This window comes from Indicator indicator, chromosome 26 (assembly GCF_027791375.1).
Source record: "Indicator indicator isolate 239-I01 chromosome 26, UM_Iind_1.1, whole genome shotgun sequence".
Taxonomy (NCBI): domain Eukaryota; kingdom Metazoa; phylum Chordata; class Aves; order Piciformes; family Indicatoridae; genus Indicator; species Indicator indicator.
The window spans coordinates 7449067-7465378 of NC_072035.1; the positions used below are offsets into that span (position 1 = coordinate 7449067).

A 16312-nucleotide genomic window follows, 5' to 3' on the forward strand; every position below is an offset into this window, starting at 1 on the left:
ACATTTTGTAAAAAAAGTTACAAAACCCACCAGCTTTTCATAAATGAACACACTGGAGTTCTTCAGCTCATGTAACATGGGATGGTTGCTTTACAGCCAACAACGTGATGAAGCAAAATGCTGTCTTCACCTCCAATGTCGTCAATCCAGAGCAATGACTAAATTCCAGGGAAATAACCTGGAGTTACACCAGGAATAAGGAGGATGTGTTCACTCCCTCACTTTTCCAAATCCCCAGAAGTCTATCAACTACAAGTTTAAAACAATAGGAAGGTTACATCACAACATGAAGCAGCAATTACCTTCAAGGGTACCGTGAGATATTTCAAGACAGATTATTCTGAGTCAAGTCAAGTGGGTTTAGTGCATTATGATTTGGCTTTATAAAAACATTTAAGTGCACACTACGTACAGAACACCTCCATGTTTCATAGTTAAGTACACAGTGTGTTCCTTACAGGTGACTTGAAACACATGGATTGAAAAAAACATTATATTGGTAAAAATCCAGTTAAAAAAAAAAAAAGCAAGCATCTTATGAAAGAAATATTCTATTTGTAACTGTAATTTATGGTATTGGTGCTCCCATCTGATTGGCTGCTGAAGGAAATTTAACAAGAAGATGCACTCATACAAAAACCAAAACAGGCAGGTTCCTCCTCCCAGGCTGGAAAACACTCCAAGAGGTATGGCATATTGAACCAATAAAAAGGGACATAAGCTTTACTTGAGCCTTTTATAATGCACTTCATGAAATATTTTTTTTTTTCTTTTTAAAAGAACAACTGGTATTAAATAGAGCTTTTTCTTTACATACAGTATTGGTATATACAAAACAAACACAGAACAAAAAGACATGTGCAAAAAAAAAAAAACCCAAAACCAAAAACAAACAAACAAAACCACCCAAACAAGTGACTTCAGAAGTTCTGAAGCTCAGGGATATTTTGGTACAGGTCCAAAGTCTCTGGGTTTGAGAAGGCTCCCCGCTGCTCAACTTCTTTCCCTGCAATTATTTGCTTCACAGCTACTTCCACTTTTTTTCCATTTATTGTATACTGAAAAACAAAACCAGCAGTGACAAAGTTACACTCCTCATGTGAAACATGTTATGGAAGTATTTGTGAAAACCCACAACAACCCCAGCACTCAATCAAAAATTAGCACGTCTTCCCTTCCCTTACATTTGGAGTACAAGAATCTTTCTTCTGTAAAATCACTTCAAGACCCAGAGTAATTCAAAGAGTTTGATTTTTAGTTTATTCCTTCTATTTGATAATACTGTGAGATCCTGATCAAGCTCCAACTTAAACCAATGACACCAGATCAGAATCTAAACTCTGAATTTTACTCTGTAAATCTTTGGTTTGTGTTCTGCTCCATCAAATTTTGAAAAAAATTTAAGATTTTTCTAAATATGGGCTCAAAAAAAAGACAAAAAACCAACCCAAAGCCCCACTCCATTTTGGAGCAGAAAAATCAGACTTTATATTAAGCTACTCAGAAAGTAAGAAAACTGCAGGGAAAAAAATCCCTAATTCTTCTACTCTTTAGTTTCTGACTAGTAAAGCACTACTCCCATGTTAACAGGAACTGTCAAGGCCCATTTTAGGTGACCTCTGCTTTTATAGGCACCAAAACTTTAATACCAGCTTTCTTGGGCTAGTACCACTGAGACCTTTTGAGGGGTGGCAACTTCTAAAGCTGACCTCCAAACATCTCCTTCGTCTTGTGTGTCTGCTCTGGGCACAGGGACTGCTTCATTACAGAATCTCCTGACTGGGGAACCCAGGTTGTTCTGGCCTCCAAAGCCCACTGGAACTCCTGCTCCACCATTAGAGATCTTTCCAAAGCAAGCTAAACAACCCTCAGCTCAATACACTTCTGCATTATTGATCTTGATACTAAATCAAATCCATCCTTACTGGAACTACTTGAAGTTGTGTAACCCCACCCTCCTGAACCATCTTAGTGAACTACTCTTGCTTCTAAGATTAGCAACCCAATCTTCACAAGTGCTCAGAAACCGGAAGAACTCAGTGGCCTGCAAGGGAACTGCCCCCTTTAAAAAAAGATCAGACAGACTGCTCAAAGCAAGTTTGCTTCATTAGTAAACATCTTGTGGCTGACAACCAGAGTGCTTATCTGGTCTGGACAGCACTAGAAAGATTTGCACCAAGAGCCTGCAGTATGTTTTCAGCACCTAGGTATCTCATTGAAAACCATGATTTGTGTGTTCAGTCCTAATCACTTCAACACAGCTTGACTATTTCTACCAGCACACAGTTTCAGTATGCAGTCAACATTAGATTGTATTTTCAGATGGGTTCAAATACGTTTCTAAAAGTAGCAGAAAATAAAGAGGTTTCCCTCCTAAGCAATACTTCTAAAGAAAGATGGGAGACAGCTTTGATCTCTCTACCACTGGTGTATTTACTTGAAAGGTAATTAAAATTCACTCAGTTGTAAATTCAGTCGAAGTGTGAACTAATTAATGATCGAAGCAGGCTTCCCTGAGGGGCAGCCCATCACATCAACTTCATGCTGTACATTCAGGTGATTTACATGGTTTACAAGTTCAGCACTTCATGCAGAAGCTCAGTTGAAGCCCAAAGAATCTAGAGTTCCACATTTAAGGGGAATTTAGTCATGCAAAGACAACATTTGAGCCAAGTATTATTTGAAAACTCAGCATATCAGACCCAGATGGCTGCATGCACCATGGGGGCTGGCAGCCCTGAACCCATGGACCACCTTCTCAGGTAAACTGGCAATAAATGGGTATCAGAACATCAAACCACTGGTCTCAAATCTTCTCTCTAAGCATACTCAAGTGGACTTGCAACAGCTCACTGCAACCTCATTCTGCTCTTATAGGGCTGTTCAAGAGAATCTAGCAGGGAGGACTACAAAAAAACAGGTATTTCAACTGCAGAGTTCATACAGCAAAGAGCAGCACTGCAGAATAACACAGCTCCAGAAGAATGAGCATGCACAACCTCCAGCTATACAGGTTTCGCTCTCCTCATCCCTCCCAAGCACAAAGATTTTATTTTAGCTTTTGCTACAGTTAGGACAGCAATAGTGCTCCATTTAAGTGGATAAATAGATGTAAAAGTGAAATGGTTTATAAAATGATTTTACAAGTTTGCTCAGTGCTCTCAGCTTTCCTAAGAATGCCACTTGAAACAGGAAAACAAAAGCAAAATAAGCTTATGGGTAGCCAGAAAAGCTGAAGTAAAATTACCTTTACAATATTTCCCTGTTAAAAGGCTTAAGTATATATTACTGAAAAAATGCCACACATTTATAAATTGAGAATGAGCATTTTTAGGCATTGTTAAAAAACAAAAACAAGCTTTGCTGAGAAGGAGATGAAATGATGTTGCCAGGCAACATAGACAAACTATTTATAAAGCTCAAATACACTTTTGAGATGCTAAAACTTCCACACATGTGGGTTTGAAGAGCAGTGACAACTGCTCCTTAATTACTATTCAAGGTGACAAAGGCAAAAAGCAGGCAGCTTTTTTCATGACATACCGGAATGCCTTTGGTTTCTAGAATGAGGCTTGGAACATGCCTGGCAGAAAGCGCTACACGAATTGCATGGCGGATTTTCTTCACCAGCTCCTCGCTGAAGGCATGGTTTGAAGTCATCTTCAGGAAGAGTATCACCCTCTCCTCCCCATCTTTGTTGTACTGAGGGACACAGAGGCTATCAGAAACCTCCTCAAAGGCTTCAACTGAAAATAAAGGAAGAGTCCTCATTAGCATTTGCATTTGTGTATTCCGGAGGCACCTCCCTTTTGGTGCAACCACAAGTATCACCTCCTGCAAAGGCAACATGGACATCCTAGATAGGTTATTCTACAACAAGCTTCCCTTCTGGCTGCTCTGAATTTAACTGCTCAGGTGAAAATCCAGGTTTAAAGGACCTTAAATATTTAGGTCCAGGACAAAAGGAAAAAGAAACACCAAGTTAAAAATAAAAGTGCTGTAATTTTTGGGATAGAAACTTTTATACTCAGCCATTTTCTTTGGCTTTTCTCACAATCCCTATTCTTGCACAGACAGAAAAATCAAGAACAAGGAGAGGCAACAGATAGTTGAGTCTCAGATTAGCACCTTCACAAGCACAGTTTCAACACCTTCCGCAAGGTGCAAGATCGATCTTCTTTGAGCACAAGCTCGAGAACTTCTGATTATTAAGAAAGGCACAATAAAAACCAGCCAAGGGCTTGTCTTGGGGCACAAAAAAAAAAAGCCTAAAAAAGGTAGGTATTCTTATGAATTTGCGTTATAAACATCAAGCCACACAAACTAATTGCAGCAAAGTAACATCTTATGAACAGCACACCTCAACTGCAGCCCTATAGACGCTTCAGGAAAACAACCAATTTCAAGTCTACAACACTGAATTTGACTGTTGATGCTATTATGGTCTGTACTTTCATTGGAAAAGCAAGTCTTTTATTACTCAATCCCACTAAACACCTTTATAATGCTTGCATTTCAGATCTGAAGGTAACAATGTCATAGCTGAAAGAGGTGGAAAGTTAATTTCATACCTATGTTATAGATTTCAGAACTTCCAAATCTTACTCCATTTGGATTTAATGTACCGTCACTGAAAATCACACAAACAAAAAGAAGCATTAAAATGTGATTAGAGTTTGATGAAAAGAGAAAAATTGATGCAATTAACCAAGTCTCTCTACATTTGTGCACTGAATGTGCAGCCACATTAGAATTTTAAAAGAATTTGATTCAAAAAAGGCAGTTTGCTCATTAGAATGAAGCTGTACAGAGAACCTCAACGTTATTCATTCATCTTTCCCAGTCCCTCCCTTTTCGAGTAGCCTACAAATACACACACACACACTCCACTGATGACAAAACAGACCAAGAATCCATATTGCAATTGTCTCTCATTATTTTCCAGCTCTTATAGCTGGAACTTGTGCTTCATATGTAGCAGCCTGGCACTGTATGTCTGTCAAGTAGGTCTGTTTGTGACAATGCCAGTCACAGCTCAAGGCACTCACTCAACTTTGTTTCAAACAGCAAACTGAAAATTTAGCCACAACTAGTGATCACAGACATTCAAGATCATAACAGAAGCACAAGTCAAGATCATTACCTTCTATAATTAAATTTTGCTGTAAAACAAGTCAATGGCAAAGCCAAGACTAGAAGACAAAGTCTCCTGATGCCCCACCTTGGATGTGCTGCACCCTCAACTCAGATTTATAGGTGATCATTAGAAACCATGAAACACAAAATCACAGAATATTAGAAGGGAAGGGACCTCCAGAGATAAGAGTCCAAACCTCTTGCCAAAAGAGGATCACCTAGGGCAGGCAGCACAGGAACACATCCAGGCGGGTTGCCCTACGTGATAGTTGAACACTGTCAAAAAGTAGAGCAGAACTTGGAAATGGGCTCTCTTCCCCCTAACCCAGCTGCTGAAATTTAAGGGTTGAAACCCCCATACTGTATTTCACAAAACAAATATAAAGCTGGCAGGCATGAGAGAATAATGTTCATTATGTTACCAGGTGAAACTTGCAAACCTTAACACGTTTACTGCAAACACTTCCACCCAAATACCATACCTGCGACCCAGCATGACAATTCCTCCTGTTTTGGGATTAATTTTGCAGTAATCACCATGGGCCCAAACACCTATTAGAGAATGACAGAGGTTAGGCAGCTAATCTCTTATTCACCCAGTCACAGCAGATATTTTAACTCATGTTAAGATAAAATATAGACAAAAATGGAACATCTCAGATGTATTTTCATAACAACCCACAGCAAATGCAGCAGTACTTAACTATGCAGACCATCTACACTGCAGTTACTACAAAGAGCTGGCTCACATTAGCATCAGACCCTAATCTCCTGATTGCATGACTATACAGCATCCATTAGATAACATGAACAGCTGCTCTAAACACCACATTTTGAGGAACCTGGAACAATCTCCCACAAAGGTTACAACATTCCTTCTAGTCTTTCTTAGGATTTAAATTCTGTGCCAGAAGACACCTGGGCTTGCACAGTAGGTCTTAACAATTCCCTAGGAAGCTTATGTGCTTAACGTCCTTGATGTCTTAATATAAAAATCAAGATTTGACTTTTCAGAACTAGAGTAACTTCTGTATTATTTTTAAGATGGATGCTGCCAGAGCAGCCTGCCACCAACAGAAACATCAGCCAATTCAACTCAAAGTTTTGTAAAGCAAGCCTCTATTTTCAAATGCATGTCTACATAAGACCATTCCCTAACTTAACTTACAACCTTAAGTCCATTTACAAGGAAAGATAGAAGCAGGGCTTCACATAGAACCCCTGAAGCAAAGTGATTTCAGTCTACCAGCTGTCGAAAGTTTGGGGTTTTCCTATTTCTTGTTGTCAGACTCCCATGTAGACTGCAGGTTCCACATCCTCACTTCTGTGAATTCACTCTGTATTGCTGCTATTTCTAAAAAAGCCCTTCCATCTCCAAAAAGCAGCAGCTTGGGGTCCTGCTCCTGTAAAAGCCCCTGCCAGTAGGCAGCAGGGAATTCATCACCCCTGTGCCACAAAGGCAGAAGCTCTTGATGAGCAGAATCCTCCACAACTATTAGGAAGAAAAACTCTGGCTCACAGTTCCTTTACTATTACCACCACTGGAAGAATGTACAAATGCAGAATATGCATGTCTGAGAGAACATACACTTAAACACCATGCTAATGAGGTAGCAAGCCAGCACTTATCCCTTAGGATTCACTCCTCCTGCTAGGTAGAAGCAGCCTGGCAGAGGGGCAGTAGCACTCATTAATGCAGGAATGCTCCCTGACCTATTCAGCACTTCCATTTCACACCCCTACCAAGCAATCTGTGTCTGCACTATAGATTATCAGGTTGTTACAGTCAGATCTGCCTAATAAGGGCAGGAGCAAGATGGGACTGGAGCTTTCCAGAGATTCTTAAACTGATTTGGATCAATATTCAAAAGAAACTGCTAGAAATAGATATTACTGAACATGCTGTGGAGTTCTCACCTTAGAAATCTGGATGCAAAGCTGCACCTGCCTGTCACTGGGCAAGAGTAAACCTGTATCTTCCCAAAAGCAATACAACCTGTATCTCTGGTCAGTTTGAGCAATATCCAACGGCCTTCATTACATACCTGGGAATTTTGAGAAATAAGCCTTTCTGTACTTGTTTCCATTCTCATCATTCCAGAAGTGTGTAGGCTGACAGGGAATAGGCTTGGTACAAACCAGTTCTCCACTTTCACCCCAAACTGGTTTTCCTGTATACAAAGAATAAGGGGTTTTCTCCATTTCCCTTCTGTAAACAACAGAGTACCAAAGCAAAAAGCACCTACAGTTACTAGTTTCATGCCAGATACTGATGTAGATATGAAATGAGCTGTGACTGGTAAGCTTAACTGCTTGTGTTCAATTCCTAAACTCATCCCTACCTTAACCTCACTAACTTCAGGACAGTTACATCACAGGGTGGAAGCCAGCCTGGCACCCACAGCAGCAGAACTAATTAGCATACACACCAGAGGTTAGAATTTGGGCTCAAGGTGCTTCAGTAGAGTGATGGAAAAGGAGAACCTTTTTACACACTGATTATCTTCACTGGAGTCCTATACAATCCAGATCACATGCATCAAGATGCAGATTTTGTGTATTTTCCAAGTGAAATCACTCATTTAACAGCTCTTTACCCTCCTCATGAATGAAATACAATAGTTGTATGAACTTCAGTTTCACAACTGTGCACAGTACTTCGGGTAATAGTTACCTTCATCATTCCATGCTTCTACAGCCATTCCAAGATTTCTGGCCTGAATTTCTCCTTTGTAAACTGGAATTGTAACATTATGACCCATGAAACATGAAATGATATCTGTCCCACCTACAACAATAGAAGTCCATTTAGAACATGGAGTACTCTTTGGGGGGGGGGGGGGGGGGTGGAAGAAAATTGAAAACTAAGAACTCTGAAACAGCAAAATTCCACCTTTGCCAAATGCTTCTAATCCACATTAAGCAGACAGTATCATCTGGGATGTTGCCTGACTTATTAAAAGAGGGTTTCTTTCCTTAGTTTGTATGTCTTTTTATAAGTGTATTCTCTTCATGCAGAAATATTCCTTAAGGCAAAGCTTTTTTTCTTCCAACAGTTTCTTTAATCTCATTTAAGGAAACTGTTTATATGAGTGAAAATATAAACAAGACCTGGTTTACAGACTTAAAAACCTAAGATCACTCAGAAATGTTTGTTTGCTTTCATTGAAATAACCAATCAAGCTATTCCACTCTATTTACTTAGCTTTTACATCTTGTTCTCATTAGCAAGCAGGTAAGCCATGAACAGTTATTTTAATAAAAATAGATCCTGTCAAAGTGCTTACTTAACTGGGATATTTATAGTCTAAATTTTCAAGGAAGTGGAATTTTAAGACACAAATCAATCATGTTAACTTCACTCAAAAATAGTCTTCTGCATTTGAGACAAATTTCTATATTAACAAGTTCAAGATTCAGCACTACTCCAAGACCAGACTCAGAGGCAACTTCTGCAGCAGAAAAGTCAGACTTTAAAAGTCAAACTAAACTGAGTTAAACAGCTCTTTGAAAAAGTCAGTCCTCTATTACAAAGCAGAATGAGTTGTTCTGTGGTTGATCATTTGTGAATAGAAGTTGCCTCAGTAGCACTGCTCACAACAAACTGCACAGTAGGTGGGCCTGATATTTTTCCTAATTGTATAATTCACACACACACGAAAATAAAAAAAATAGAAAAAAGAAATGTCTGCAGTGCCAATTACTTAGCACAAAAAGAATTAAAACGGGAACATGGAAAAACCTCTCCAAGAGGTATTTTCTGCTAAAGTCAGCTATTTGCAGAACAGTATGTTCTACAGGTTAATAGACTCTTTTCTTCATCTCACCCTGCTACCCCTGAGGACAGCCAGTCAAAATAAATGATCCCACTTAATAAAAAAAAAAAAAAAAAAAGCTAAAACCCAAAACATCCACCATGTCAGAAGCATTCCACCTGAAAGCCTTTAAATGTACAAGCTTCATTATGGCACACTGAATTACGCAGAAAACCTCTGCATTAAAAAGACAACTCCAGTTTAACTATCACCAAGCATGAATGATCCAAGACTTAAGATCCTCAAATATACAGCAGCAAACAAGCAAGGAGGAAATGCACAGGCAAGGAACAGGATTAAGCTGGATGTATGCAGCATAAAGGCATCACCTGAAATGGATCCCAGGAGGACACTGCTTTTTATGTGTTTGTAGACATACTCATAGCTTTGTGATTTGAGCGGCGATCCTGTCGACAGGATAGTGTGGAGTGTTTGGAGAGTGTGTGTTTCACCTTAACAAGGACAAAACCAACAAAGCAGGTTAAGGAAGAAGTTTTTACAAGAGCTTGTAACTGTCACTACCATCCACAATAATTACAGAGAGGACTCTGTGACAAGACACAGGGCCTGTATCAAGATACAAGATACCTGGGGTGGGAAGGTAGGAGGGAAGGCAGAAGGGACTCAATAGCTTTTTAGAAGCTTACGTGGTTTTAAATTTTTCTCTTCCAGCACAGCCAGCCACTTTGCACCCGTGCCAAGGATGGTGATCCTAGAGGGGAAAAGAAAAAAAAAGTGTAAATGTCTTGCATATTTAAATATGCTAAGATTCTAATGACCTGCAATTCCCACTGCAGCAAGCAGAGGCTGTTAGGCACACTGTACGTTGATTAGTCAAGCAATGCAGTCTCTTAAAGCTTCCTAAGTGCATGGCACATCTTTTTGAGCAACAAAAATTAGTCAGATCACATGTAATTTCTGCAGCTCTGGAACTTTTAATTCTATAGTTAAATATTAAGCAAAGCGTTCCCACCTTGTGGAAAAGGTTCACTTTCGTTTACAGGAATTCATCCTGCAGAACACCCCAAAGACATCATGAAATGTTCCAACGTTTACTTCATTAATAGGCCATAATCGCCACGAAGCTGTTTAACACAAAACTGCTGCCTTGTTGCACTCTTGCCCATAAATTTTTTTTTTGCTATTTCAAGGCACAGTTTAACAAAGAATACTTCTGAAGACAGCAGCCAATGATTTCCTTTTAGGTATCCATTTGGTTTCTACTTGAGCTGCAGGTGCTTAGCAGAACATGAAATTTGGTCTGGCCCTTGCAGAAAGTGTATTTAGAGATCTCCAATACAACACAATTAAAATCTGAAGCAAAGGCTGTACCCCTTCCCCACTATCAATGGAAGTGCTAGTTTAGTATTTCTGCTGACTTTCAGGAAATCCTCTTCCCTGCCTTCTGCTAATTCATTTTATATTACAGTAATAAACTCACTCAAGAAAATGCAGAGAGACAGATAAGGGATACAGCCTGGGTGCACAGAAGGCAGGCAATACACACATCAGTAGAACTCAAAATAAGATCCTGCTGTCTTTGCTTCTACTCTAATGGCAAGATGGAAGGTAGAAGAGCTCCAGACCTGGAGAGGGGGCTATTCACTCTTCCTTTGCCGTTCAGATGGATGACTGTTACCAGGAGGCTGCCACCTCTTGGGCAGGGACAGCAACATGCTGTTTGCACCAACACATGGGTGCATAGAGCCATTCATCAGGTACAAGGGAACAGCACCATGAGAGCCCACAGAAGTATGATGCTCCTCCAGTTATCACAGATCACGATCCCCATGAACTACTTTAGTCCTATGTAATACTTCACTTCCTTTCCATGCTTCAAATGAGTGCTTATTTTACAGTCAGTATGTAATGCTTCTGTTTATTTTTAAGCTTTGACACTTCCTCTACAGCACATGTAGAGCCTTGTCTGCTATTAGCTCCTTCCAAATGTGACATAGCTGGTGGATGGGGACTAAACAGCTCACTTGAACAGATCTTTAATTGATGTCCACTTGAGTCATTCCTGTTGTGCAAGATGAGATTTCTTGATGATACTAGAAGAATATGCTATCTGGAAGAGAGTATGCTTCATCTTCCAAGGATGAAGGTAGTCTTAACATGTTGAAACCTCTTTTTTTTTTTTTAAATATGTAACATATGACTGAGCTGGGAACAGACTGCATTATGAAGCACCACACAGATGGGCACCACTTTTAGCACCAGATTATAAAAGTGAGACATGCAGACACATTTCAGTTATCTTCACTTACTTTTGGCATGTAGAAACAATGCTTAAAAATAAGCTGTGGTATTTCTTGATTCAAAATTTTTGCCTCTTGTTCTCCTGTTTTTGGTGTGGGGTTTTTTTTGGGGGGGGGAGGGTCTTGAAGTTTGTGGCTTTGATTTTTGGTTGTTGGTTTGGTGGGGGAGGGATTGTTTGGTTTTTTCTGAAAACATTCTGACTAGGAATTAACCTTCAATTGTAATAGTCAGAGACAAAATGGCAGTCTTCAAATATCACATGTCACAAAAGACTGAGTGAAGCTTAAATTAACTATCAAGAGTCCAAGTGAACCTTTTGGTATCCACTTTCAACCATAAATACATTTTCATTATCAATTTAAAATGACACTCATTTTACCAGTAATATCATTCAGATCTTCTCTTCAGATCCAGCTGCTAAATAAAAAGTTTAAGAAAAAAAAAAATCAAATCCAACTTTAACCAGAGTACAAAGCTAAATACCATCACAGGGTTTTTACAGTTGTTTGTCAGATACCTGCCATTTCTCTAGGCTTTGAGAGAGGTCACTGTGAGCAGCTTTAGGGACAAAGAATTGGGTGAGAGAAGTAAGGAACAATTTGACAGGGAGAATTGGGTATTAAACAACAAAATGTGGAAATATAAGCAACCCTGTTGAGCTTTTCCAGCCAATTTATGTGTTTAAGTCAAAGTGCTATATTGAGTCTTAGGTTGAGCTGCTTGAAATAAAGGATTCTTATTTTCTAAGCTCTAAATGTGCAGAGAAATTACTCTTCAGATTGTTCCCCATTACTGCCTTTTGAAAAAGCTGCTCTTGAAAACTGACTTGAAAACCAAAATTCTTTGTTTGCCTGGAATCTAAATGCTTGAGTTAAATTTGAAACAATCAACTCTTTGTCTCTTCTGCTCCCTCAAAGACTGCTTTAGTCCAACGTTAAAAAGTAGCTCCACTCAAGGCTACGCCAGAAGATAAACTACAGTATGTTATGTACTAGTTTCTAACAAAGGAAATGACACCTTTCAGAAGGTTGATTGTATGTGGTCATCTAACAGGAACAAACACCATTATCCTTCCATTTAATGTTATTTACATACCCTAGTCTGTCAGTCAAGTCCCAGAGCACGTTTGGTGATGGAATCAGAGGAGATCCATCATAAAGGACAACTGAAGCGCCCGTAGCAAGTGCAGTCACTAACCAATTCCACATCATCCATCCAGTCTGGAAAAAAACAAGACACCTGTATTAGTTTGTGTCAGCTAGCTGTCCACTCACACCAAAACAGAGACATAACACAAATTCTTATCTTCAGTATGATGCAAGAAGGTAGAGCTTGTTTTGCAGGTGATATTGATGAGGCAGATCAATAAACCTTGAAACCATAAAAATCAATCCATTTCCTCACTAATTAGCTCAGAAACATTTAACATGGGTTTGACCTTTCAACAGAAAAGTCTCTGTATTTTATTATTCTTCCTGATTTTTTTTAACCTCAGTTAAGTAGGACAAGCCCTTGCAGAACAAGAATTAAATACCCTCAAAAATAGACCCGCATTTGTAGAAAAAGCTCTCCCATCTTTATAAGAAAAATACAATAAAGGTTTTTTTCCTTTAATGCCTTAAACCACACTTGCCGTTGTGTAGTACATAATAATGTCATTGCTTGTCATGTTGCCGTGAAGAATGTGTTCCTTCAGATGCTGTATTAGTGTGCCCTGAAAAAAAGATAGTGAAAGAAAAAGGTAAGTTCACATAAATGAAAAGCAAAACTGACAGCACATTAAGACTTAAAAAGCCCTAATGTTGCCAATCCTTCACAGGATGTGCTTCAAGATTACAGGAAAGTATTTCTTTCTAACCACAGCTGAAGTAAATCCCTGGGCCTATCTACAGCAGCAGCAATTGCATCCTCCATTTTCTCACATAACTTTTCAGCTTCTCTCATTAGCCCTCAGCAATTCCCACTGTACATCACTTACAATCCATGGAATAAATAACTTCACTCCTAACTCTGCCCAGCCATCAGAGTTGCAGAGTACTCCGTGCAGGCTGTAATTTTAACAGCATGCTGTTACCAGTCAGATTTTCCAAGATAAACCTTTTGACAGAACTCCATTTTCCATATATCTAGGCAACCAGAAGGAATGGAAGAACCTAAAGCTGCTCTGAACTGCCGTAGCTGTTACATAGAAATACTATTTATCCAAACTATCTCACCTATTAACATTTAGGAGATGAAAGACCTAACTATACACATCTCTTGTAAACACTGAAGTGACTAGCAACATGAAAAATGCTCAAAGCATCAATATTAATAATAAAGCAGTTAAGTGCATTACTTCCTTCTCTCTTTTGTTAGAAACACTGCTGAAATACCTCTCTGATCATCAAGGCATAATTTGTTAGGATAAATAAATTCTTCACTAAGTCACTTCATTGCAGTGGTTGATTCAAAAGATGGGGTTTGCATTTATGCAAGGAGTTATAGTGGAACTATTAAGAGCCTCATAAGCATGAAACAAGATTTATGCTGAAAGAAAATAAGATTACAGATAAACACTTGAAATGAAAAAAGAGAGTCATAAAATTGGCACACACTTCAGAAAAGGCAGAAAACATTAAATAAAAATAAAGGAGTAAATCTTATTTTCCCTGTGCAACTCAGAAGGGACCAGATCTGAATTTACTTGAATACACTAAGCTGTCACAATGCTGCCACCTAGCCATAGCTGTCCTTAGTGACAGTTGAAAATAGGGGATTTAGAAACAGTGTTAACTGTTAAATTTGCCAAAAGAATAGCAGGTGTTAAGAGAATTATTCCATTTTTATAAAAGGTAAGACCTTTGCCTCTGCAGGCAAACCTGAATGAGCCACACAGAGTAGTGATATTAAAAAAGTCGAATTCAATTAAAATAAAAACTTGCTTTCTTTTTCCTCCATTTAGTTGCTGCTATTTCCACAGTTCTAGAACCAAAAGGAAATTTTTAACAATGAGTTTAGGTACAGGCTATGAACTCCTTCCCTGTCAAAAAAAAAAAAAAAACAACAAACTAACTCTCAGTCTGGAAACCAAGGTACTGTAGTATAAGGCAGAGCTGTTCTTTAAAGAACTAATGGCCCAAGATCTCTCTCAAGTTTATTTATAGACTTGCTTATTTATAGGACTTTTATGACCCTCAAAATAAATTCTAAGCATTTGGCATTTCATGACACAGATTTGGCAGATGATAAAAACTTACTGATCTGCCTGTCTTCACTGGGCTCAACATATGGCTGACAGAGCACCGAGCATCTGGAGTGTCAAAAAATCAGTAGACACTGCTGCTCCTGAGCCACACTATCAGCACACAAGGGACCAGTGCTGAGCAGTTACAGAGCTGAGAGAGCAGCTACTCACGGCTGCTGGTCCTGCTCTAAACCAGCACTGATCTCCAGGCAGCACTCAGAAAGAGCCCCACATGAAAAGACCTCAGAGTGATTTGCCTACAGTTACACAAGAAGTCTGTAGCAGCAAGCTCAGATCCTGCGAGTCCTTAAGATGAACAGAAAGGAACTGATTAAGATTTTAGCGAAAGAATTCTCTCCTTAAGACAGTTGGGAACATGGAATAACTGAAAAGGGGCCTGAGACCAGAGGTGTTAACACCAGAACTCAAGGAAAAAGAGACCCCTCTGCAATACATGAATTAGAGCTGTTCTGTGGAAACAGAATCCTCACAAGTAACATGTCCTGTTCAAACCATCACGTTATCTCCTCCCCACCAAGGATGAGTAGTCACACAGAATCACAGAATGTTAGGGGTTGGAAGGGACCTAGAAAGATCATCCAGTCCAACCCCCCTGCTGGAGAGCAGGACCACCTAGAGCACATCACACAGGAACACATCCAGGCAGGTTTTGAATATCTCCAGAGAGGGAGACTCCACAACCCCCCAGGCAGCCTGTTCCAGACCTCTGTCCATACAAAGCTACTTAAGAGTTTAGATATGAACCAAAGATATGATCAGATAGAAAGCAGAGGTGTAATTAAGGCCAATCTAGGCAGCCACACAGATACCATGGGAATAAAAAGAACTTCACAACAGAGAAAAGTCCTCCTGCCTGATCTACATCCGTGTTTTTTCATCTCTCTACTGTTTAGCATGCATCACTGAAGACCTGTCCTGCCTTTGTTAATCCATCTCTGCAAGTACTCAGCCAGTCTAAAGCCAACAGAGCTTCAAAACAGCTGTCAAACTTCAAATTATCTCTCTTCCTTTTTCTTTACAAACCTAGGATGTGTGTCCCAAAGGTATGTCACATGCTGCCTGGTTTGAACTCCTGTTGGTAACACAAAGCAGGGTGCTTGCAGGCAGCATGGGATTTGTCAGCGGGCAAACCCCCCAGCCCTTGCTATTAAAGGCAGGCAAGAAGACTATGGGTGTAACAAAATGATCCTGCCTTCAGGCTGCCTAGACAACTCTGCAGCCAGTCTCAGAAAATGCTCATCCTGACTTTCAGAGCAAACAGCAGAAGCAATGGGCACAGCCCAATAATGGTACAGTTTATTTTATACAAGTTGGTACAAATGTGCCAGGCAACACATTTGGTCTGCATTAAGAGGCAAAAGCCCTGCGTTAAGGGTTACACTAATGGCAGTGCTAGCTTCAACACTAAGCCTAATGGCTGGAGTCACTTTGTGGACTTTAAGAAACTGCCCAGAAAAATATGTAGAACATGAGTACTAAGTGGAAAGTTTGCTATCGTGGATGATTTTGGCAGTAACATTGCATGTACACAACAAGACACTGCCTAAAGCATACAAAGCAAAAACCTACACCCAAACAGATAGCTAAGCTTCCAGCTTCCTTCCTTTAGGGATAGATGAAGGTGACATGAGCTGAACTGAAAGACACAGGGGATAAAGTTTAAGGCAAAAACATTCTAGATAATAAAAATGGCAAGATCCCTATGAGCCTCAGCTTGACAGTGTCCAAAAATCAGTTCCAAGCACCCAATTCAAGTTCTTTGTCCCTTCTTCTGCAAGTATTAGTCAGACCAGTTCTACTACTGGTTTTGTGACTGACATTTGCTCCCAGAAAACAGCCAAAATCTTAAAGG

General features: G+C 39.6%; 1 protein-coding gene across 2 annotated transcripts in view; it reads right to left on the bottom strand.

Moving 5' to 3' along the window:
* Positions 1–920: 920 nt before the first annotated feature.
* Positions 921–16312, bottom strand: part of AACS (acetoacetyl-CoA synthetase) — a 40674-nt gene continuing 25282 nt past the window's right edge. Inside the window, exons 9-18 of one of the 2 annotated variants that reach the window (XM_054392687.1) lie at positions 12847–12927; positions 12309–12433; positions 9599–9663; positions 9281–9403; positions 7811–7924; positions 7182–7307; positions 5619–5688; positions 4572–4630; positions 3544–3746; positions 921–1058 (exon numbers count right to left, since the gene is read on the bottom strand). In XM_054392687.1, coding sequence (XP_054248662.1) covers positions 921–1058; positions 3544–3746; positions 4572–4630; positions 5619–5688; positions 7182–7307; positions 7811–7924; positions 9281–9403; positions 9599–9663; positions 12309–12433; positions 12847–12927 — 1104 coding nt within the window. The remainder of the gene's footprint in view (positions 1059–3543; positions 3747–4571; positions 4631–5618; positions 5689–7181; positions 7308–7810; positions 7925–9280; positions 9404–9598; positions 9664–12308; positions 12434–12846; positions 12928–16312) is intronic. The other variant, XM_054392688.1, reaches the window with a different exon arrangement.